This window comes from Mixophyes fleayi, chromosome 4 (assembly GCF_038048845.1).
Source record: "Mixophyes fleayi isolate aMixFle1 chromosome 4, aMixFle1.hap1, whole genome shotgun sequence".
Taxonomy (NCBI): Eukaryota; Metazoa; Chordata; class Amphibia; order Anura; family Limnodynastidae; genus Mixophyes; species Mixophyes fleayi.
In genome coordinates this window covers 336,169,318-336,194,979 of record NC_134405.1, presented here as the reverse complement: position 1 = coordinate 336,194,979, position 25,662 = coordinate 336,169,318, and the positions used below count along the sequence as shown (strand labels likewise).

The window sequence follows — 25,662 nt, the reverse complement described above, 5'->3', positions numbered from 1 at the left end:
TCCCCCTTACGCAGGCGCGCACCTCAGCAACTGAAACCCTCCCCCTCCAGACAGACAAATCCTTGGCAGCATGCCAGATGTACAGCAGCACCGCGGCTGCTGTACAGTTTTACAGCACAGACTTCTAGCTGCTGCACATGCGCAGCAGCTTCTCTCCTTCCAGCCAGCGACGGGGGGCCCTCAGAGAGAGGGGGGGCCTGGGGCATGTGCCCCCCCCTTTAATCCAGCCATGCCCCCCCCCCTAAGGACTTTAACCCCATGCTGACTGGCCTATGGCTGGTCATTATAGCAGTAGGACTCCAGCTGCGGGTTTCCCTGCTATAGCACCACCAGTCCATACTAGCATAGCCTTTAAATTAGTGAAGTGAATGGACATTTAAACCAATTAAACAGTCCCAATATCCACTTACCATATATGATCAGTGGATAAGTAGATGTACAAACATTGTGGTCTGCAGGTTGTGGAGCTTAAGTGACCTGTTCAGGTAGCCTTTTGCACTGTGCCCATCTGCAAATAGTGCCCCCTGGTGGACAAATTAGTACAATTTCTTGGCATTTCCAAACACCTTGCCCAACTGTGGAGACTTCTCACTGTGTACAGAGTTCTTCAGTAGAGATCTCTAATTTCATGTTAAACGGTTCACAGACAAGACACAGAAACAGGATTGCAGTCAGTGTTTATTTAATCATCCAGCACCAGTAGACGTCACTACACAACCTAATCTGTTTTTCCAGACTACAATATTTGTCCTGAGCCAACTAACATTTCTCAGCTCACTAAGTGCTATGGGATTAGAGAATCATTGTGTCCAGCTCCTTTTATCTATTAAAGTCTAGTCCCCATAATTACACAGTAAGGAGTGTCACCTGACCAATACCTGGACAGGGCTAGAATTTGAAGGATAATTAATGTCAGACATGTTGTTTCATTATATCAGATCCAGTTAATCTTCACTAAAATAGATATTTACAGTTCACAAAGCTCAGTCCAACACATGGAGCTTCATTCAGACCATAATTGAGGCAACGTCACTCAAGAAACATTCACCCATATTAATTCCACAACTCATCCCTTCTACCGAACTGAGGGGTCTGAACACAGCCAGTCCGTCAGTCCTGGTACAATAGGTACCCAGAGAACGTAGAGTATTTCCAGCTGCTTCCATAAATTGCTCCCCGGTGCAGCCGTAACCATATCTGGTCACCCTGGAAGAGTTGGAGGACAGCGTGGTTACTCGCCGTCTCATGGTCAGGGGCCCCATCATTGGCGTAAGCAGACACCATCACCTCATCGTTCTTCATCAGGTTGACATATAAAGGAACGTTAACTGCCAGCTTTAACATGTGGAATATGAACACATAGGTGCCATTCACCGGGCACATAAAGCGGCCAATCTGGAAGTCAAAAGTGTCCCCAAGGTTGTTAAGCAGGAGGTCGAACACGATCGGCTGATCCAACGTGCCTGGGGCAAAGTTGGACGTCCTGGCTGCAGAGAAGGCCACCCTGATTTGCTGGGGGAGAGGGTAGACGTGGACCGGCAGAATAGTGGCGGCGTGGCTGCTCATGGACATATCGACCGGTGTGAGGCTGCGGCAGTCCCCCTGGCCAGAATCTGTACTGTTGAAGCTTTCCTCCCGTTCCGGGCTGCCAAGCTGCGATGAATCACTCCAGCCTGTGGGGGGAGAAAGCATTTAATATTAAACTGGAAACTGCTGAAGGTTTTATACAGCTTACTTGCCTACTCTCCTGGAAATTCTGGGAGGCGCCAACATGGTTGAGTGCTCCCACAAGAGCAGGCACTCTCCCTGAACCTTTGCGCCACCATAGCCCCGACACCACTGTAAAATGTTGAAATTCACGACATTCAATAGCACCATTGAGCCTCACACCTGTTATTCAGTCCCATGAATTTTGTCATTTTATAGTGGGGCAGGGCTCTGGAGACACATGACCATGTCCCCTCCTACCCCTGTCACATGACCTGTCTCCCAAACAGGTCATAAGAGTTGGCAAATATGGTTTACAGTTAATTTAAAAGTTCTGACCATGTGGTGTCAAACACAAATGATCCAACTGCTCTACGCGTTGGAAGAGGCCGCTGCTCCACCCCAAACATGGGAAAATGCAAGTGGCGCACATGGTTCGGACAAACTACCTTTACTACTGCTCTGTCCCAACAGGGAGCAGACATATCCATGAACCAGATGCCTGCACAATTTTCAGAACAGTTCTCATTGGGTTTGAGACTGTGCAAATTTGTGACCCAATGCTCAATACTGCTCACTGTAGACAAGAATTCTAGTGAAAGGTCTTTATTTTGGGCTCAAGTTCTACAGCAAGTACTACGTCAGTCATTTTCAATGTTTAATTGACTACAATATTGTAGAACTAGCAAATCAGCGATTCCATAGGTCAGGCAGTCACTGGTCATTCTCTAGCACAGATTAATTGGATAACACTGAACAGCGTTTTGTTAGGCAGCTGAAGCTCCAGTCTTTAGAACAGGGTCCTTATGTGATCAGATACTGATCCAAGACCTTTGACATCACTGGCTCCGCCCTATGTACGAGACTACTAATATACCACGCATTTGTGCAGCGCAAGTCTGCCAAGCTGTCAGTCACTGTCTGCTCCTTTGGACAGGTACCCCTCTCCTAATAAGGCAGCCTGCTGCCAAGTGGAAAAGCATGGCAGACATTTAGCTATATGAAATAGTCATTTCATGTATATTTATCTTGTGAATAGTCTGCTATATATTTAAGGTCAAATAGTGGCTTTACTGTCTCTTAAAGCTCCTGCTACAATGCCAAGAGAATCTCTGGTGTACCATTTGGTCTTGCACTCAGACCAGTTGCAATACTCACTTCTTGAAGTTGGACGAGCACCTGGAGCGGCAGACCCCCTCCTATGGCACAGATGGGAATTTGTATCCTAGGGAGAAGACAAAAAAAACAAAAAAAACACAAGACAGTTCATATGGTTTCCAATTTACTCACCTGCTGCTGAATATCTGTAGAGTGGAATTAATAGTGATCATTAAGACGAATATAAAACTAAGGGCCTGCAGTATCAGATAATTTTCTGAGGTTCTTAATCATAAGTGCCTCATGTAAGATGATTAACGTATATCCGATCTACCTAGTTACGACTTTCTAAAGTTAGTTTGTACTGTATTAATTTTCAAAGTTAAGACAATTAAAATTAGTTTTTGGTGCCTGTTTTCCATTTAAAGCTTTCAAACTATAAAAATCTGAATTGTTAATTACATATCAAAACTGGTAAGTGCTCCGTCATGAAGAGGTTAATCTCCACCACTGGCCTAAGCTAATGTTAAATACCTGCAGGGTAGTCATCAGGTGGCCCTCTGAGCCTTCATCTGTGGCCCCCAGCTCCTTCCCTGCTTTATAACCCATTAAAGCTTGTAACACTTGTTTAATATACCTGTTTATGTGATTTAATCAGACACCCATCTAATGTTTTAACTTATTACAGAGATCAAGAGTAACATGTGGCCCTTGGAGGTTACAGCCCATAGGGCCCCTGAAGTGCATCATGCTGCCTATCCCTGGCTGAGTAAAATACAAGATGACCCGAAAGGGCTGTGCAGTTAGGAAGCCTTACCCGCGGTATGAACTGTGCAACAGGATAATCACGTCCAGGGCAGGGTACGTGTCCGTAGTGTCCATTGGGGAGACACTGGGTCCCTCTGTAAGTCTCAGGACCTAAACAAAGAAAGAGGTCTCAAAGCTTAATTTTATTCATAGTTTTGAATGGGTTTAGGTGCATTACAATGAAATACTTTAATTACCTGTGCTCTGGGTTTTTAGATTCACCAGGGGCCTAAGAACCAAACAGGAGACTCCCTCCCTTTTGAAGATCTATTTATATAGCGCCACTAATTCCGCAGCGCTGTACAGAGAACTCACTCACATCAGTCCCTGCTCCATTGGGGCTTATAGTCAAAATACACAGACACACAGACCAATTTGATAGCAGCCAATTAACCTACCAGTATGTTTTTGGAGTGTGGGAGGATACCGGAGCACCCGGAGGAAACCCACACAAACACAGGGAGAACATACAAACTCCACACAGATGAGGCCATGGTCAGGAATTGAACTCATGACCCCCGTGCTGTAAGGCAGAAGTGCTAACCACTTAGCCACTGTGCTGCCCAGATTTTTGGGTGGGCTGTGAAAGCCCCTGATCCAGTACTCCTATTCATGCATTGGAAGTACCAGAGGACCCACCAAATCATACCCACAGCGCATGTGAGCAGGTCTAGATTTTAATGAAGTTCAAAACTTAGAGGTCTAAAAGCTGCTTTAACATGTCTTAATCCATTACTGAGTTACCAAGGAAGCCAGTGTGGAAGTTACAGATACTAATCTTGTTTAGCCTACATAATGCATACCATACATGGGTTCCTAGGTTACATGTTAATGCAATTTAGAAGATCTAGGCACAGCTATAATTTGATGGGTGAAGTTTCTCTCTGGCCCAGCCCAAGTGTAAGATGTACTTGCCTTTAAAGCTAGTCTGGCAGCGATACCCATTGGTCATTATACGTCCCCCACGGCTGGTTCCTCTGATGGTCGCACTGCGAGTGCTCAAGCATTGCTGCGGGATACGAGGAAGGAGGTTGGGAGTAGATGTATAACAAGGTATGCTTCCATTGCTTACTGGAGGTACTCCTGGAGGACAGAAGAGACATTTAATGTAATAGATGTAAAAGAAGCCATATCACACTCCCAGGATCCATACATGGTCACCTAGATAGGAGAGCGACACCAGTGTGATAAGTCTCCTGCAACACTGACAACTTGTAGTCTTCATACAAGCTTCACAATGTCAAACTGCTCGAACGGATGTCACCTGTACAACGCCTGGTGCAAGATAGACCATTTAGGAGTTTTGATTTAACCTCCACTCACCAACTGGTGGCTCTTGGGTAGGCAAGGGCTGATCTCCATCTAAGCAGCCATGAGGAAGCGTCTGTGTGCTTGCTGTACAGAAGGTCTGTTGGTACTCCAGAAGATATGGTGGATCCTCTTTAATCTCTGGTTCTTTATGTGTAGGCAATGGAGCATTGACTTTAAAGACCTGAGGGCAAGAAGTCACAGTGCAGAACCATTGAGCCAAATACTGCTCACATTGGCCATGAAGACAGTCACATTACAGAAATTGTTTGTCATGTGTTCCAGTACCATTTTCAAGGGCATCAGTTCATCCATCAACTGAATAGCTAGCTTTAATTAGAATATTGCATAAACCAAAACGACATGCCAGCCAGAGGCATGTTGGTGTCAGTAGCTGAGAGGGGGTACTGGCACTGAATTGCTGTTTGGAGGCTTCTGGGGTACCTCTTTGGGCCATACATATGTGTTTTTAAATTGAGAGCCAACTTACCAAATATATGGGACTCATTGTTTAGAGTAGGACCATCCTATTAGCAAAAGCACCTTGGCGTGGCGGATGGCTTAAACATACATTTGCAAATGTGTGCAACAAAGACTTTTGCATTTTTATCTACAGTAGAAATGGCAGATCTGTTGCTGGCTATAGCAGTGTGCTGGGGGAAAAATGTTGTGTGTATGTTCCTTGCAGGATAACCCCACCCTTTCAAGCACCTGTTATGGCCTATAAATTGATTTGAGCAGCTTCCACTTCTGTATATGCCAGCCATTTTGTTACACAATTCTACATCAGTTTACAGATGTAATTATTGTATGACAATGTTCTACAGCTTCTTCTACACTGGTTTAAAGAGATCAGGCTCATTATAGTATCACATGGGCTACAATCAATTTGTATCAAAAGTTTTGTAGCCACGATCATTTGTCCAAAGTGCAAGTTGAACACAATATAGCACAATTACACTAGTTTTTATGTGTCCAAAACTATCCTCTCAATGGCCCCACAATTTATACCAACCTCCCATTTAATTCAAGAGCCTTGTGTTTTAATTATACCCAAAACTGTAAGAAAAGCTATACACAATATGAGAATTATGTTGGTGTAATAAGCCTCACTTCAGTGGTTCTCGGTCTTTGCCAGCCATAATGCCGGGAGCCGGGATAGACGCCACCAGCTTGTAGTGGAGAGAATGGAACACTCACGGCCTGCATCCCTGGGAATGGCGATGTGTGGGAGGAGACTGGGGAGCTCCTGGTTGACAAGGGTGTTCCCTCCCGCTGCAGCTGCAAGAGCGGAGTGTTGGTTGGGGTCTTGGGAGACTGGAGCTGGTCGTTGGGCAAAGGTGCAGGGGTCTGAAATTACACATAGTCTTGGTGAAGAATTGTTTTCAAATATGTCAAAGCCAGAGGTTGGTTAAAGCATATGCTGTAGCGATTGCATTAGAGACTTACCAATGCAGTATGTGTGTGGGGGTGACAACTATTGACAACAGTATTTTATTTTAAGTCCATTCCATAGATATGTCTGACATGGACGTACAAGCGTCAGAATACACCATGACTGGTAGAAAGAATCAGCCTAAGGCTTGTTACCTACTAGTAGAACATATATCAATGGTTATTGAGTCCTAGTCAACCTTCGTTCCACTTTCGATCCTGATCTGGTGGCCACTTGGTACTTTGAGAAACTCCCCTTTGGCCTGAAGATTTGTCAAAGGTGGTGGAGCAAACCATGCCCTGGTCCGTCCCCAAGTGATGGGCCAAAAGTCACCAACCCTAGACAATATGAAGATGGCTCGTTCTATAGTTTCCCCAAGTCTTAGCTCACCTGGTTCCTCTCTGGCAGTGGCTCAGTCAAAAGGGAGTTTGCCACATACACTTGTTCTGTGGGTAATGTCTTCACCTCACGTGTCAGTACAACAGGAAGCTATAGAAACATACCAAATATTCAGAAAGTCCGAAATTTGCTTTATAAACCAGTTTTGATTAAATGCTGCAATAAAGTTTGGGTTACAATATAAACAAGACAGCTTAAAGAAGATGGATGTGTAAGATGTGATCTTTCTCAGAAATTAACAAACAAAACTTGTCCAATTATGGATCTGAAGCTGCCATGACATTAATGTGAGGCTACTTTTTAACATTGCCTTAGATTGTCCCACTGAGCTCTTCAAGCTGTTTCTCTGATCTTCTGGGCCAAGTCTACTAGGTCAATTTGTTATTTACATAGCATTGCAAACATTTTCAACATACATTTACAGGAGAAGGGGTGGGTGCTGGAGGGTCAACAGGTTCTGAGATCACTGGACAGACTGGTTCACTCTTAGGCTCACTCTTCAGTTCCACAACAACTGGTGGGGGAGAAGGCTACAAACAGGGCAAATGTTAGTACAGAAGTTTGACATTTTTTGCAGATTACCAAAGTCACCTAGAGTTGGTGACTCCACTTATATTCCAACATCTCACGGTACATTGAGAGTGCCTATAGGAGTAGTAAGGCATCGATTGGGTCTGCCTTTGGACCTCAGACAAGTATTTGTCTCTTCATAACTATTTTTAGTAAAACGACCCACTTTGGCTCCTAGGCTGGGTATCCACAAACTAAACTTCCATAATTTCATATGCAGGACTGCAACCTAATCCAGTAGTTTCCATGTCACAAGTTACCGTTTCAGGTGGCACAATGGGGTCCTTGTTCTCAGTGGTCTCTGCCGGCACTGTAAACACAAATAACGTTGTATCTTCATGTTTTCACAAGTTACATAAACTCATGTTAAAGGTGTCTCTTTGGAGAGTAATGCAAAATGGTAAAAGTTTGTGCTATTGACATTACAAGCCATGATGAATGCTACTTGACAGGTGCAGCCACCGTCTCCGCCCATAATATGGGTAGTGGTAGGTGTATGTTTATCACCATCTCTAGACCTACTAGGTGTTTAACTGATCAAGGTACTCTAGTGCCCGTACTGATGTCCTCTAAAGACATGGAACATCTTTACAATAGGGGGCCAGGGAGACTATATACAATAAAGCAACTAGATAAGTGAAAAGAAAAAAAAAGCGTATGACATGACCAAGTACCTGGAGAAAGCCTTTTGGGAAAAATCCCTCCCTGCCCCCTAACTTACAACCCAACTAGTAAATTCACTGTGGCAAGACAATACTAGCAGACATCAGCAACAAAAAATCCTGTGTTTCTAAAACCCAGGTTACTACAAAGCTCCACATTGTAAATGCCTACCAAAAATACATCACCAACCAGCATGAACCATTGTATTAGACTCCTTAAACCCATTACACTGTACTATGCCTAACATTCCTAAAACAAGCTCGCTATTCACAAGCATCCCACTCCACAATTGTACACTACACAGAATGCTCGAAGATGTAGTGTGAAACCAAAACGGGAATCTGATCAGTGTTAAATACATCCTCAACTGTTTTTATTTTCCAAGATACAGAATTCCAGACAGCAATGGGAGCCAGATTTGCTCCCAGCTATGCCAGCATTTGCATGAACACATAAAACGACACTTATTGAAAAGCATAAAGTCTCAAATTTAACACAAAAACAGACTGAATCTATACACAGACTGTTCAATAAACTTCAGTTCTTGGCATTGAATTTCTGGACCCAACACTAAAGACATCCAATCAAAAGCTTTTGCTACATGAGCTAGTCCCCTGGATTCAACACACCAACTGTTTCATTTTTTGTCGATGTAACTTTTAAGTCAAATTACTGTTGCGGATTTACAGGTGGTAGTCTACCCAGTCACTGGCCCCTGTAGCAAGACCACAAGAGAATAATGCTAGCACACCAATCCAAAAAAAACAAATAAAATAATCAAACCCTAACTGAATACTTTCTACTGTGGAGTTGGGCTATGAAGTGATGTCATGTTAGATAGAAATAAACCCCTAAATGCAAAGAGTTGACCTTAAGTTTATAAGATAGATAGGGAAACTAAAAATCCTTACACCAGTCTAAAGGAGACCTAGACCGAGCCTCTATCAACACAACCTGATCCCTACACTTACCTGTAGTTACCATCACTACCCCATCTAAAAAAAAAAAAAAAAAAAAAATCAGTTACACCATTGTGCCAGCGTCAATATTTCTCTCTCACCCCATCACTTGTGTACATTGTATGATACACGTCCATAGAAGCACAGGACTAACTTCTGTATTACACAATACCTTACTCAATGTCATTTAGGAGTTCTATATTATACCATTTTATCCTACACCCACTATGGCATCTTACATATTTTAAAGACTATAGCTACAGCAATTTAAAGATTACCCATCACCTGCACATGGTGAAGGCAGCCACTCTGGGCCGAGGCAATTCACCTATCCAGCTAGGAACTATAGGCACAAGTCATTGCCTGGCTGCATTCTCAAATATTGCTTTAGCCCACAAGATGGCTGCCTTCATGGAGTAGAAGTGTATTTTAAAGACAACACAAGGCTTTGATAACTCACCTTCTGGAGTAGGCTTTAGTTGCAACTTGGGAGATGCAGCTCTTGGAGAAGGAAACTCAAAATCCAACATGGAGTCCTAAAATAAAACAAAAGAATTAGAATTCAAACCGCAACTCAGTAAGATTAAAATGTTCATGTGAATGGTCAAACATGAAACAAAGGGAACAGATCATAACACGGTTTAAGTATCCTGTTCTCCAATGTTTACAACCCCATAACTTGAAAATGTTCCCCTAATTCACTCATACTTTATTTCCTTCTGAATTTACACCTTTTGGGTCAGATATATAATGCTGGAGAACACAAGTGGATAGTTTCTTCAATGTGACTAATACAATAGCTTCCACTTTGTGCATTGTGTCAGGGCTGTGTAGAGTTTATACTGGAGCTTTTCCAATTTCCATGCGACAGTCTGCACTGGATCACGCATCTGTCCGCAAACGCATTTCTTTTGTGTACTGGTAAAGAACGTATCACAGACAGCTCAAACATTTACCACAATACAATGACAAACATTTCTGAAGACTGTTCTGTAGCCAACATTTGTGTAGCATTACCCATAGTAACCCAATGTTTGCTTCCCCTTGTAGACTGTACTAGAAGGCAAACACCATGTACCTGCATGAAGTTGTAAGTTCCTTTGATTTCATCAATTAGATCTTCCAATTTTTGTTTCCTCAGCTCCGGATCCTTTGGTAAAGTTGGTGAATAGCAGAACTCTGCGGCTGGTTGCGACGGCACCCGGTGAGGCTTCGGAGACAGAAAGGGTCACATGCAAGCTTTGAGGGGAGCTTTTACTAAAAATATACTCTGCGCTTAAGAGTATCTAATTAAAACATTGGCATTGGGGGGAGGATGTATAAATATTGAAGGACAAGGGATCCAATTTGCAGAAAGGAATAAAAATAAAATGGACTCTTCCTTTACTCTCGTGTTGAGCCAGCAGCCCTCAAATGTAGAAGATTGTTAAGAGGTTTATGTATATATTGTATTTAACATTTAAAGCTACAATCCTATATACCATTTAGTTATCACGTTTTGAACAAGTTTAACTTTAAGACAGTCATTTTGCTAAGATGCCCTTTGTACAATCTGTCCCCGTTATACATGCGACTGGTTGTTTGACATCCGCTCTTCAAGATGCTACTGATGTGTCACGTGACATTGCAGTCTCATGGGATTGGAGCTTTAAGCTACAATGTAAACGCAACTCTGTTTTTGAATCTGCAGTTATAAACTGCGCCAAAATACACCTCACTTGTCTCAATATCTCCCAACTTGACACCTCTGTTCTGCATCTCATCCACACTCATCACATCCTTCCATACCCAGTTACAGGACTTCAGGCTACACCCACTTTCTAGAATGCTTTCCCCTCACACGATAAGACATTCCTTTAGTCTTCAAGCATTCTCTGAAAACCCACTTCAGGCAAGCTTATAATATTCCTCAACCACCCTTTTATTCTCACCAAGTTATGACCCTCAGTTCACACAAGACAACCCACTGATTCCCTGACCAACATTACTGTGTGACTAGATCATACAGCCCACTAACCACTTTTTACCTTTGCATTCTGGATGGACCAATATGTAGCACAACCTCATGTATTAAGCTCCTATAAATTAAGCTTGTGGGCAGGGCCTTCTTGCCTCTATTACCCAGTATTGTTTTATTACCAGGTTTGTCCCCAATTGTAGAGCGCTACAGAATTTGCTGGTGCTATATAAAAGTTGGTGAGCTCCAAGTTATTAGACAGTTATAATGGTTTGGGGGACATGGGGTTTTGTATTGTGTCTCAACCATATTGTAGTCTGACCTGTGTATTGGTTACAGATGGAGACTGTTGACTAATGCAGATGGGTGCAGGGATGTCTCTTTTCTTCATGGGAGTCAGACCATTTTCCACAGGTGACACCTTAGGATCCTTAAGTAAAGATATAGGTCTTATTTTCAGTTCTGCCATGTACGAGTTCCTGCTATGGACTACATTCTGGAATATAATCTTAAAGAACCCAGCCACTGGGACAATGTTCCATTTAGCTATAGGTCTCAAAAGTATTGTTCCAAACATTAGGGACCAATTTTTATGGCAATCCCATATGCTGTCATTGATTCTAGAACTAGTTCTACCAGTACCTGGGACATGAGATGGTCCTTTCAGCTTCTCAAAAGCTTTAGCCTCCCTCAGACAGGTTCTAATACCTAGACAGAGGTAACCCAGAGATCTGGCCAGATTTTTGGATTCATACATCAAAGTTAATCAATAGAGCTCAATCCACAAGGGAGGACTTTTAGTCCACCCACAACATGTACATCCAATATGGAAACAGCAGGCCTGGGAGGCAAGGAACAACCATAGCAGGTTTAGAGTACTGCAGCACAATGTTCTAGTAGTCAGGTTCCGTGTCCTGCTCCCATCCATGTCTGTAGACCAGGTAAACAATGGACACGTTTCACCACTGATAAAATATCCACTCTGGAGAGTCCAGGTTATTTGGGAGGGGGTATGAATGGGGGATACCAGAATTGATACAAGGGTGCACAAACCCTCCCCAAGCAGCCAATCTCCCACTACCTATAACTGAAGCCAGGAAAGGTGCAATGAGCTGTCCCAAAACGGTGCAGACACATTTAAAGAGGACAAGATCCTCCTACGCAGGCTAATGAAACTGGGAATGAGCAGGGGGGTTATGGGGGAGAAGGTGAAAATGGTCCTATTTTCTAGTGTGCTGCCCCCTGGCAAGGGAAGGGGGGGGGGGGGGGGGAGGTGTAACAACTGGGTGTCCTACTGCTGAAGGAGAAAGGGACTCATGAAATCAAACCCACCTTAGGCTGGGTCACAGATTTTATGTCTGGCTGAAGTTTCGATCCCCGTTCACGTTTCTGGAATTAGAGTATCACATTAAATGTTACTGTTTGTTTGGAAGTTTACAGATGGAAAAAAAAGTCACATTAAGGTCTATAGCTTGTATCTCCAATAGGGTGCTTAAGAGTTAAAAACAATTCAGCACATAACCCACGTCAGGAAAGAAAACGTGTACCTTTATACAAGACCAATGTGTTTGAGGGAACAGATTGAAGAATTAATCAATCTACCTGTACAGACAAAACTAATCAGTTCTGAGTGATTGACTGCAGCTGATAAACAGATATAGCATCTGACAAGTAGATCTGCAGGAAGGAGATTATAGAGCCAGCAGGATATTATAGAGGCACATAAGAAATAGGACCATTTATTTTGGCTCTCTAATAGTATATTGAATACTCACATATTAAGTTTCATGTTACATAAAAGCTTCAAGGTTCCTTTTGATTGAAATCCTTAAATTTTTTTTATATACTGTGCAGATGTGAAACTTAATTTGCAAGTAGACAATCACCATGCTATTGGGAAGCTTGAGTAGTCCTTATATTTTTCCTGTATACTGGGTGAACCCTAGACAGGTAGAATGAATTTGAGAATTAAAAGTTACTGACTATTTGGGACACAGATATTTGCTACAGACCAGAGTTTAAAATAGGTTTTGTTATAACGTTATCATGTGGCATGGTAATATTGAAGTATAATGTATGCATAACACATCCCCAATTAGTTAGATCCTTCAGGAATTAGAAGTCCCTTAGTACCCTCTTCTACAGATGACTTGTAGACTCCTGCAATATGTCTATATTGACCAGTGTAAGTCTGTTTTGCTGGCACATGACAAATTCCACAGGAGCAGCACCAGACAGGTGCACCAATAGACTTTACCTCCTTTGGCGCTTCCAATACACAAGTCTTCGGCTGAACGGGTGCAGGTTTAGGGGGTGCAGGTTTAGGGGGTGCAGGCTGAGGGACACTTGCAGCTTCCCAGGGCTTGGAGAGCAGAGTCATTGAGGGGGTAGGCCATCTTTTTGGTTCCTGCAGCTTCACATTAGCAGACACATTCCACGGTTTTATTGGTTCTGGTTTGACATACTGGACTTCTGGTTTCAACACCTCTGCAGCTTTTGCCATGTGATCGTTTTTTGGCTTTTTTGGCATGCAATACCTTATAGAAAGCTAGAGATGGTAGAAAGATTTTAAATTTAATTAGTTCAATAACTTAAGGGGAACAAAACAAACCCACAAACTTACAGGCTTGGAACAATTTTATATCACCACTTTTAGGCTTTAATTTCTTCCAAACTCAAACTCTAGACAGTCTATGTTCACTGTTGTGATCCTCTCTTATTGCTAAGGAAAATCTAATCTATAAATATTGTGGTCTTCAGTCAACTTTATACAGTGATTGGCTGGGGGAACCCATCTGCTGGAGATCAGGCCAGGTCATGTGATACTGCCATCCAGGCTTGGAACATCCAGTTAGTCAGGTACAACTTGCTGCTGCTAACTAACCTGGCCAACTGCAGCAAGTACTGCAGCTAAAGGAGGTGCCCCCCCATAACAGCAATATACAAGTAGTTACCCCTCTGTGTTGAGTGTCAGATTTCACGTATTCCACAGAGGACACTAGAAAGGAAAATATACAAATGAGTACAATATGTAAGGTTCACTTTTTATGTTTCTATAGTACAGTCAAATAGTGACATCATCCACAGCCACTCTACAGCAGGCACTTACATTTCCAACCCAGGCAAGACATTTTATTCATGGACTTTTGTCAACAAAGAAGTTCCTGCAATTTAATCAAGGGGGCAAAACACCTTGCAATGTTATAACCAGATTGTTGCTCCTGGGGGAACGTAGAGCGACTGCTTCTGAATTTAACGTTTCAGGATACTTTAATTCTATATACTTTGGACCATGAAGGGGAGAATATACTGAAGCAGTTCTTTAGCAAGTGTTCTAGATAATGAGGACCAGAGAAACTACAACTTTGGGCATCCTCATACATCACTGATGTGCTCCAAGGTGATAGGAACTCTACAACTTGCGCTCTTTTGAGCCAAATGTAGAGACCCAAAATTCTGACTCATGCACACAAAATTCTGGGCTGTAATTCCCTTGGTGTTGGCAGTCACTTCAAGTAGCTCATTAATGAACACTAGAGGGTAGCAGGGCCCTGGAGTAGGAGGTGTGGCAGCTACATAGGGCCCAGCATCTAAGCCCCCAGTCCTCATGTAGCTGCCATTCTGGTAGTTCCTCCCTTGAGCAGGAGGCCTCTCTGTGTATACAGAGGAGAGGAGCCACATCGATATGTAGACAGTTGGAGAGTTTCCTTTGAAAGTATCCACATACCCGGTTCTTTCTCTGGCTCTGTTTTAGTCACTTGGCTGGTTTCAGTCTTCGGAGGCTCCTCACGTGGAGTTATTGGCTTCTTCTCGGGAGGGGGATCTGGGACAGTCTCAAAGTACCCACAATCCAACATTTTGGCAACCAGATCTTTCAAATATTTGTCTAAAAAACAGTTACAGCAGATCAGGGTCACTTTAAGTGTCCAGTGCATTTAAATGTGTTTAAAGACACGTTTGTTCTATTACTCTCTAACAATCACCAGATATTTAAATACAGGAAGTGCAGGAAGTATTTGACAAACCCAACTACAGTATTAACTGGCTCAAGCAAATGTTTAATATTCAACCACACAGAAGTGTAAATATGGGGTTCAGTCTACTGTACATCCATAATCAGTGTTATGCCCTTGTCACCAAGTGGTGGAGAGGGAATTGTGTGCATTTAGTTTATAGCATACTGTGTGCATTTAGTTTATAGCATACTGTGTGCATTTAGGTTATAGCATACTGTGTGCATTTAGGTTATAGCATACTGTGTGCATTTAGTTTATAGCATACTGTGTGCATTTAGTTTATAGCATACTGTGTGCATTTAGGTTATAGCATACTGTGTGCATTTAGGTTATAGCATACTGTGTGCATTTAGTTTATAGCATACTGTGTGCATTTAGTTTATAGCATACTGTGTGCATTTAGGTTATAGCATACTGTGTGCATTTAGGTTATAGCATACTGTGTGCATTTAGGTTATAGCATACTGTGTGCATTTAGTTTGTGTCCCTGAACTCTCACCACCCTCCTTGGGGTCAGCACACTCGGTTGAAAATTAGTCACAATAAAGTTAAGCGTGCAGTGATGTGAGTAGGCTTTTCATTTAGAAAATGCTTTAGAAAGTGTTTGATTTATGTATAGGGGCCAGAGTTAAGATAGTGAAAATTTACTGCAAAGCTTAATATGACCCACCCTCAACCTGCTGAACCAATCAAAATGAGGCTCCCCTGGCCAGGTCAGACAAAAAAAAAAAAAAAAAGTCAGAAGATATAGGAGGGAATAAAAGATTAAATCTGTTTTCTGCTGTCTGCTTTTCTCTGTAAAAGCAAAGTTGGTCTCAATTTTGTCTCCTCCTCCATGACCCCCACCTATAACAAAGATGAGCTCCATGACAATTGTTGGGGCAGACTAGTCCTCTCTGTGGCAAAGTGCTGGTGCAACGAGGAAGAACCCACGTGCGCGTCATGTGACTGGTGCTCAGCATTAGGAGGTGGAGTCTGACTGGCATAGTGTGAGGTAGTATTTCTGTAGTGTGGGGGGTTGGTATTGCCAACTGCTGTAGTGTAGAGATCTGGTGGGGGAAGGAACATATGATTATTGTAGTGCAAGGATATGGACTGATGTAATAACGTGCTAACTAGGAGATAAGGAATTCATCTTTTAGCATAATAGGCTTATCAATTTAATGTTGGAGCTTGTTGGGGGGGAGGGGGGGGGCGCAGCCCTGGAGTGTTTATTAGTTCATATTTTCAGAAGGTGAACCACCAACCCTTTTCCAAACTGGACCCACCATACAAGGATCTGGCCAAGCAACCACAGAGCCAAGTCACCAGCGGGTAGAGAACCGTCCTGGATGTGGTGGGACTTGCACACGGAGGATTTTGTCCTGACTACAGAAAATGTTGGGAGGTGTTCGTTACACTGTGCTGCTTGTAGGGGGAACCACATGCAGCCAACACTGGTGTGGGCAGAGTTGCCAGTGTAAGGATGGTTCAATGCAGTCTAAAGTGATGACTACACCCCTTGCATGCTGTTTACAACCACATCCAGCTGAATGGTGCCACCCACAGAGGGCCCAGCTCCTGTAGATTTCAGCCTGCCTACTGGCAATTTGGCCACACACCACTCAGTTTATTCCAGGGACACCAAATTTTCAAGCCCACCCTGTACTTGTCTATCACTTATCTTTGTGTCCATATCGTCAAGTTCTAACTAGTCACTTTCAAGTAGGATAGATAACTACATAATCCGGGATAGTCTGTTATTTACAGAAACCTGTGGGACTGGCAGGAATCTAATGGAGAATAACCTCAGGAGGAGTTAGTAGAGTGCCCACAGAGGAGTATTTGCATAAAGCAGTTGTGTAAATAAAAATATTTAAAGGGAATTGCACCAAGCAGGTGTAAGAATTGTAACTTATGGAAAGTATCTACTCCGTATATTGGGGAGCATTGCTGCCAAACCCCCCTTCCCACCACCATTTCCAGGGAAAGCAGAAAGACAGACAGCAGATAAGAGGAACAAAAGCATAACAGAGCTGCGGGTTACCCAAGTCTCCCATCCACCACCAGAGACTGCTTCCAAACATCCTTGTGCAGGAAAATGGGAGAACTGTTCCCCACACGAGAAAGCAGAATTAAGTAGATTCTGCCATGTAAAAAAATATAAATATAAGTTCTTCAGGACAAAATCGGTGTTTAGGAAGATGCTCACAGTTTGTCCCAGCTACAGTCTTCTCATTGCCTTCCAGTAGGTTCCACAAGTAGATCGATGACTGATCCATCTCATCCTCCAGACTATGGATAGAAAGTGCAGTTAGATCACAACGCACCAAGTCCTACTCCTGTTAAAGTCTCTGGATGACTAAGATTCCAGTATACAAGTCTATTAATGTATTAGTTTTACAGCAGGGACAAGGTTGTGCAATAGTTTGGAGGGTGTCCACATGTGGCCTTAACATCACTGCATGCCGCTTTATCCAACAGTCATTACAGCAACGCAAACATGACCCAACTGGTAATGGTCACAGGCGAGACCCACAGACCCCTCTATGTTGCACTTGTCAGGAGCAACTAGACTGAGATTAGATGTTCCACACGCCTTACTCCTACCAAGTCTGCCAAATCCATACCCAATTGTACCTTGATCACTAACCATATTTAAGTGCCAGTACCCCCTTAGGTCAGTCTAAAGGGCCCACACCAGAGTAACTCTAGATAATGAGGGGATTACATCAGTTTCTTAAAATTAGGGAACCTTTTAAAATGACTGGTGCTTAACCAACACAGCTTGAGAGCTGGGACAACTACGTCAGAAGAGGGTCTCAACCCATAGCAATGTGGGGAAGCCATTAATAGTTACTGATCAGCCCCTGTACAATAATTACAAATTAAAATTTCCGTTACAATCTTTGTAACTCCTTACCCCACCTAACTTGACCTTCCCCCAATCTTCAATCCTTAAAACGCTTGCTCAAGACTCCTTTTCAAGCCGTCTTATCCTACCATCGCATTCATCACCTCCTCTGTCTTTGGCTGCATCTTCATTTTGTCCCAGTTGCTCCCGCCTCACCACCCCTCCCTCTAGAATGTAAGCTCTCATGGGCAGGGTCTTCTTCCCATTGTCCCACGTCTGTCTACTGTCCCTCGTACATCCTGTCACGCCTTCCGCTGCACTCTGCGAGTCCCCAAAGCATTACTCACACTCATCTGTGCTACTTGTGTATTAGTGCACCTAGTTACTTGCTTATGTATCCGGTGCTAAGAAATTTGTGGCGCCTTATAAATAAGCTACCTGCCTGCACCTCCTTAGTGTTAATACATTACCAACAGTAAGGTTTTGGTTAGATGATAACTTCTGAAAGAACATGTTGCAGGTAGAGTTTCCTTAAATATATATTGCCAACAATAATTTATACATTTCCATAAGTCACATAAGCTAATATGGTGGGGACTATTTAAATGATATACAAGTGACAGAACAAAAAACAAACAGTCAATTAGTTACCAGGATCAGCACAGCAAGACGACCTTGTATAACCAAGTCCAGGCCATCTTACCTCATGTGTTTGAACCTCTTATGACAGACCAAGCTTGCAAACTTGGAGAGATGATCCAGTTCCTTAGAGGTGGTGAACATGGCTCCGTTCAGTCCCTCCTTGAAGTCTTTCTTGACATGGTCCAGACAGAACGACTGTAGCAAGTACTGGATCTGCAGAATAGTGCACAGTCTTTTCTTGTCAGCTTCAGCCTTCTGGACTTGTTCCCGTCTCAGGGTTTTCTTCTGAGCCTTTATCAACTATAGGGGGAGGCAGTGGTTGAAGTGGTGGTATGGAAAATAGTGGGAATGTAAGCAAATGGAATTTGATAGTTTTACAGCAGTGGCGGTAACAACCCCCCCCCCCCAATCACTGGCACAGAAACCAATAGTGAAATAGAACCCAAATACTACAGTCACAGCCAAAAGTTTTCAGAATGACAAATATTTTTCACAAAGTCTGTTCCTTCAGTTTTTATGACTACAATTTTTATATACTCCAGAATGTTATGGAGTGATCAGATGAATTACAATTTCAGAGTCCCTCTTTGCCAGGACCATAAACTATGCCAAGAACATTTCCACTGCATTTCAGCCCTGCCACAAAAGGACCAGCTGACATCAGGTCAGTGATTCTCTCATTAACACAGGTGAGTGTTGACAAGGACAAGGCTGGAGATCACTGTCATGCTGATTGAGTTGGAACAGACTAGAAGCTCTAAAAAAGGAGAGGAAGAACAGTCATCGCTTTGCACGAAAAAGGCTTCACAGTGAAGGATATTGCTGCTAGCAAGATTGCACCTAATTCAACCATTTATCAGATCATCAAGAACTTCAAGGAGAGAGGTTTAATAGTTCTGAAGCCTTCTTCACGACACCCAAGAACATCCAGCAAGCACCAGGACAGTATCCTAAAGTGGATTCAGCTGTGGGATCGGGGCACCACCAGTGCAGAGCCTGCTTGGGAATGTCAGAAAGTAGGTGCGAGTGCATCTGCACGCACAGTGAGGTAAAGACTTTGAGGATGGCCTGGTGTCAAGAAGGCCAGCAAAGAAGCCACTTCTCTCCAGGAAAAACATCAGGGACAGACTGATATTCTGCAAAGGTACAAGGATTGGAATGCTGAGGACTGGGGTAAAGTATTTTCTCTGATGAATCCCCTTTCAGATTGTTTGGTTGGGAGAAGTTGTTCTCCAAACAGCCAAGAACAGTTTGGTGACAAATGCCTTTCCAGCATGATGGAGCACCTTGTCATAAGGCAAGAGTGATAACTAATTAGCTCAGGGATCAAAACAAAATTTTGGGTCCAAAGCCATGAACTCCCCCAGACCTTAATCCCATTGAGATCTTGGGCTCAATCATCAAGAGGCGGGTGGACAAACAAACTCACAAATTCTGACAAACTCCAAGCATTGATTAGACTATGGGCGGCCATCAGTCAGTATGTGGCCCAGAAGTTGATTGACAGCATGCCAGGGTGAATTCTAGATGTCTTCAAAATGAAAGGTCAACACTGCAAGTATTAACGCTTTGCATAAACTTAATGTAATTGTCAATAAAAGCCTTGAAACTTCTGAAATGCCTGTAATTTTACTTCACTATACCATAGCAACATCTGACAAAAAGAATCTGAAAAAAAAAAAAGTCACTGAAGCAGCAAAGTTTATGAAAGCCAATACTTGTCATTCTCAAATCTTTTGGCCATGACTGTAGATTGGCTCTTGCTGGGGAAAAACAAGTACTCCCATGGCTGGGGTGGCTTGTCAACCATTACCAATTTATAGTCATCGAGAATTAGAATTGTGCTTTTCTAGAACTGGTGTAGGCAACTCAGGACAGTTGGTTCTACAACAACATCTAGAACACCAAGTGCCGCTTTCTTCTGGAGGTCCAACCCTAGAGCCTATGAAGGAGATTTCATATTTTCAATGCTGATGAAATTTGTTTTATAACATTTTGACACCCCCCCCCCCCAATATATTTGCTAGAACTTTTTTGCAGCCATGAAAAAGAAACAATTTAGGGTGCATTGGAGTAACGTCAGACTTATCCCCATCTCCTTCTTGCTCATATTTTCTGCTTAAAGCAAGCACGGATGCAGCAGCCAATCAGAAAGGAACGCTCACAGCCACGGACGAGAGCTTGTCTTGTGACAGTAACCTGGCCTCTTGTGAGGTTAGGAAAGACAGGGCTGAAAGGGAAGCAACGAGCAGGAAGCCAGAAAACGTTAGTGGAATGAGCAGGTTCTTCCCAACAGCACAGCGGCGATACAAGTCTCCCATCACACGGATATAAGAATTCAGTAGTGCCAAATAAAACTAGTTTCATACAGCCAACATACGATAGTGTTGCCTTGATCCTGGTAAAGGAATCCTGCATAGCTGGCACAATTAAGTTATGCAAAGACTATCTTACTTACATCGTGACTGAGTGAAGAGAAGGTCTTTTGAAGTTCTTTGGCAAATTCCAGATTGTGAATCACCTCCACGTACTTCTCCACCGCTTCCTGAAAGTAGAACAAGGTCTGATGTTTTATTTGCAGGCTCTCATGGTCTATATGAAAGTTCGCTATAAACAAATTTAAAAAAACCTAGATGTATGCCCGATTGAAGTGTCTCAGCGAGTGACCTTATCTGTGTGGAGTTTGTATGTTCTCCCCGTGTTTGCGTGGGTTTCCTCTGGGTGCTCCGGTTTCCTCCCACACTCCAAAAACATACTGGTAGGTTAATTGGCTGCAAGCAAAATTGACCTTAGTCTCTCTCTCTCTCTCTCTCTGTGTATTAGGGAATTTAGACTGAGCTCCAATGGGGCAGGGACTGATGTGAATGAGTTCTCTGTACAGCGCTGCGGAATAAGTGGCGCTATATAAATAAATAATGATGATGATGATGAGTGTCAGTAGGGTAGAGGCAGCAGATGCTTTCTGTACTTGTAGTGCCGTTTTATCAACATTGACATTAGAGACCGTTAATGGTAGCTTGTCTTCTGACGAGTTACTGCTTCATAAGATGCAGAATACAAGCAGTAAGTCACCAAGTGTTCGAACAGAAATACAGTATTCCATGAACAGTAACAAAGGTTTTATGAAGAACAGTTAATACCAGGTGTATTGTGTTATTGGCAGCTTTTAAGATCAAACCATTTAAACTGGAGTCACAGAATGATTCAATGTGCAAAGGTTACTGGATGACAATGCAATGAAAGGAGTCAAATGAACAGATATTACTGTATGTTGAGCTATGTAGAAGTGGTATAAAATATACAAAGATATTGAACCTATTGCGCAGGCTGGCACCAAGTTAGACAGCTCACAAATCACATTGTATTACAATTAAAAATACAGAAGCCACCAACTTCACCACATCCCCCCACAAAGTTACCAGTATTATTAGGTCAAGAATATAACACTACAACATTATCTACATTTCAATTGTTGACCTAATGTTGTCGACTTTCTGAAGGTTGATCAAATGAATGTCTAACGGTCCGCTGTATACGGTTTAATGGATCTCCTAATGACAAGATCTGAGGACACAAACTATTCAACCTACACTACATGGAGGTCCACAGACAACTGAATCACAGGAAACGTTTTGGGCCAGACAACATTCAGATACAAACCAGTTGATCCTGATTAAGAGGCTCCCCATTGCTTAGTCGTTCTCTATAATCATCCAGTTTTACCTGCAGGAGGGGAGAAAAAAAAAAACCTTTGAGGGGAATGTAGGTAAATCCTACGCCAATTTTCTATTGTAGGTGTGATATGTAAACAGGTTTAAAGATACATTTATATCATCAGGACAATTTGTGGGATAGAACTGTAAAAATATGGTAGTGTACACCAACTTGTAAACCATTTTTTTTTTTACAGCAGGTAAAGGACACCAATACCTTCTTTTTTTCAATGTTCCGGATTTTGTGTTTCAGGCTGATGTAGCCATTCTCTATGTACATCTCATACACCTGGAGCGACGTCGCGGCAGAGGAGAGCGAGGACTGCAGAGAACTGAGGCCTTGCTGCGTCTGATGCTTGAAGTCTCCCGAGAGGGGAGACCGCTGGCCGTCGCCATTGGGACTGGATGGGGAGAGTTGCACCATTATAAAGGGTTAGCCTGCAGAAAGAGGAGAGGACAGTCCCGTCATGTCCAGTCTGTGACCTTTATAGTTATTGCCATTGCTAAGGGAAGAGATCCGATAAAGAAACAGATCAGCATAGGGCTTATTATATCATTCATCATTCTAGTTATAGGGGGGAATTCAGTTGATTGCGGGTTTGTTTTTGTTTTTTTTAACACTGCGTTATTTTAATGCAGTTTTTTTTTTATCATCTGAGCGGGTTAACTTTAATCACGATTCAATTCCATTTTTAATGCACCCTTTTTTTCCTCAAACGGTCCTCTCGCGCTCCAGTAGAAGGTCTATTTGAAAGTATAGGGTGTGCGAGAGGCAGCCGCGTTAAAAGCTATTCAATTGTTTTTTAAAATGATGCGTTAAACAGGCAAATGCTGTTTTATCTCGATCTCTTTGGGGTGTGATAAAAATAAAAAGCCTAAGAATACTATTTTAAATCATGTAATGAAAGAAAAAAAAAAAAGGAAAACTATTTTTATGTTATGCATTACTGATAATCAAAGTTGATTTTATTAAAAAAAAAATAAAAAAAAATGAAAAAAAACAACTCACTGATTAATTATATTTATGCATGTTTTATGTACCAATATGTATGTACTAATGTGTTTTGACATGGTATAGATGATTCTATAGTAAAACATATGCTAAAAAAGTACTGCATGTAGATATCAAAACAGAGCCGTAACGAGGGCGGTGCGGCCGCCCAGGGCGCAAGCCCAAGGGGGTGAAGCTGCCCCTATACCTGCCTCTGTGCCCAGGCGAACCACGGCTCTAATCCAGCTCCCCTACAAGCAACAATTCATTCCCAGAATCAGAAGCAGTGGAACTCATGTGCGTTCTGGGGTAAATTCATGGTCCTCTAAGGAACCCACAGACCACAAGTGCAAATACTAGTTAACCACTGTGTGACATGTGGTGCCACTGGTATTTAACCAGTGCCAGATAGATAGATAGATAGATATACACACACATGCATTTGCAAATATGTGTAACAGAATTTTTTCAGTAAAGTGCCAACCACACCCCCACATTAGGTTGGCCACACCCACTCGGCAAATGTCACTCCCACTTAGATGGGGGGCACCGGTGCCGTGCCTCGCCCAGGGCACTAAAACGTCTAGTTACGGCACTGTATCAAATAGAAAGGTTGTGTAATGCAATCTAATGTATACAAATGTATGCCAATCCTTATTTTTTTTTACATGACTGCATTAAACCCTCCCCTTCACTCCCCTATAAACTTGCAAACCGCACCACTGATTAACGGGCGGGGGCAGCGTTGCCTATTTTTCAATTGAATTGCAGGATATTTTACACGGGGTTAGCTAAACCCAACCAGGGAATTTTATTTTATTTTTTTTAACCCCGGCGGAAAAAAGAAACAAAAACACCTCGTTCAATTGAATTCCCCCCATAGAGTCAGACCAGTTTCTTCAGAAATCAGGGCAACTGCCTTGAATATATAATGGTGTCTACTCCTTACAGGATGGTTAATAACTACTGACAGAAACTGAGGACCCGAGTCATTAAGGAAAGTAAGGCCAAAAAAAAAAAAATGAGTACGTTTTCTCATTGACAAAACCATGTTACAATGCAAGGGGCGCAAGATAGTTAATGATTTTGCACACAAGTTAAATACTGGCTGTTTTTTTCATGTAGCAAATACTTGATAGCTTTATTTAAACTGAGATTTTAAATTGATCTAGGACATGCCCTATCCCTACTATAAGTCTGCCATCATATTTTAAGTTTACCTCCCCTCCAATGCAACATGGTTTTGCCAAGGTGCAGAGTTACTCTTATTTACTTGCGTTAATAAATCAGGCCCTGAATGACCATCAGCTTATCCAACTTCTACCCGATCAAGTTCAATCAGATTTGGTTACTCAGTACAAACCTGTGCAGCTATTGTTACTCAAAGTCACTCACTTGTACCCAGTTCCTTAGTGACATCTTGTGGTAGTATTTGTTACTGCATTGCATTTGATTTTTATGCTGGCATCATGCAATTTTGGTCATGAGGCAAAATCTATAATACCAATCAATCTGCATCAGTAACACCTGAAGATCTCATCACAGCATTTCTCTTCCTTGTACATTACCACCTGCAGAGTAATTCTGTGTAGCAAAATTTGTAAGAGCACCAACTGGAGGGAGTTCAGCCAGAATTGTAGACTCCAGAGCTCTATGTCACAACAGCAAAGTTTATGGTGAGAATGTGGCTTCCAAAGGTCTCACCAATTGACAGAATTGGATAGAAATCCAGAGGGGCTTTTTAACCTCCTAGTTCTCCAATAGCCACTATTTAATGGGGAGTACTTTCCTTTAAATTCTGGCTGTGTGCAGGCAAGACTCATCCCAGTTAGAGTATAGCAATGATTGTGTTAAATATCAGATTTAATACATGCTTGTATTTGGGGTAGGACTGGTCAGAAATGGAAGATTTTGTCAGGTGGTCAAATTAATATGTGGAACATTCTTTCATAGAAAATAGTTTAAAGTAGCTTGAAAAACATTGTCAGATGAGTGGACAGGATACAATATTTGTTTGCAAAATAAGCTCACATCCCTCTTGCACCACATTTCTCTACATTTGTTAAATACTCAATGGAGCATAATATACATTTTAGTGATCTTATAAAAAAGTGAAAATGCAACAATTTAAATTGGGGAGTCCATACAAATTATGAGGTGTAAAGGCACACATCTCCACATATACACCTTGTAGGAATTAGACAAATGACAAGTAAGGTTATTATATACTGCTCCCTCTACCAGTTACCATAGCCAGTGTAAAAACAGATTAGACACTACATTAGCATGACCTGAATTCCTCATTAGGGCATTTACCACTCTAGCCTGATAAGCTTCTTAATAAAAACATCCACAGATACCTCTCTGCCTGCTGCAACAAGCAGGAAATAAAAAAAAACCCTGTAACTATTACTAATCACTACCCACCAGGAGCAAGTGCGCCCCTCCTGGTCACCGACCAGACAGGTTCCCCGCGGGGGTGGTGCTAAGCCCTACAGCCTGCAGGAGGAACCAGAGTATATAAAGACATTTATTACTGACCGTCTGCTTCCTACGACCCTGTG

At 42.4% G+C, this 25,662-nt stretch overlaps 2 protein-coding genes across 2 annotated transcripts in view; one reads left to right on the top strand and one right to left on the bottom strand.

Annotated features, from left to right (window-relative positions):
- LOC142150880 (uncharacterized) overlaps nt 1-25,662 on the top strand; it is a 147,232-nt gene that overhangs the window by 72,783 nt on the left and 48,787 nt on the right. The window lies entirely within an intron of this gene.
- Nucleotides 662-25,662, bottom strand: CAPRIN2 (caprin family member 2). Its single transcript, XM_075210515.1, has 22 exons — nt 25,640-25,662; nt 22,325-22,545; nt 22,055-22,117; nt 20,853-20,939; nt 18,456-18,694; nt 17,111-17,193; nt 14,631-14,789; nt 13,858-13,901; nt 13,161-13,451; nt 12,236-12,292; nt 11,226-11,333; nt 10,025-10,156; nt 9,407-9,482; nt 7,585-7,634; nt 7,171-7,284; nt 6,746-6,844; nt 6,121-6,270; nt 4,936-5,104; nt 4,528-4,695; nt 3,623-3,723; nt 2,866-2,932; nt 662-1,673 (listed from the first exon to the last, which is right to left on the bottom strand). Exons 2-22 carry the CDS (start codon nt 22,529-22,531, stop codon nt 1,111-1,113), a joined length of 3,027 nt encoding a protein of 1,008 aa, XP_075066616.1. The 5' UTR covers nt 22,532-22,545; nt 25,640-25,662; the 3' UTR covers nt 662-1,110.

Excerpts from the sequence above, each read along its gene's own strand:
- CAPRIN2 (XM_075210515.1), bottom strand. The coding sequence starts at position 22,531 with ATGGTGCAACTCTCCCCATCCAGTCCCAATGGCGACGGCCAGCGGTCT. Across the intron at positions 13,902-14,630 it reads AGAGCCAGAGAAAGAACCGG|TGTCCTCTGTGGAATACGTG; the intron begins GTATGTGGATAC and ends TTTCCTTTCTAG. Across the intron at positions 13,452-13,857 it reads CTGACACTCAACACAGAGGG|CTTTCTATAAGGTATTGCAT; the intron begins GTAACTACTTGT and ends TACCATCTCTAG.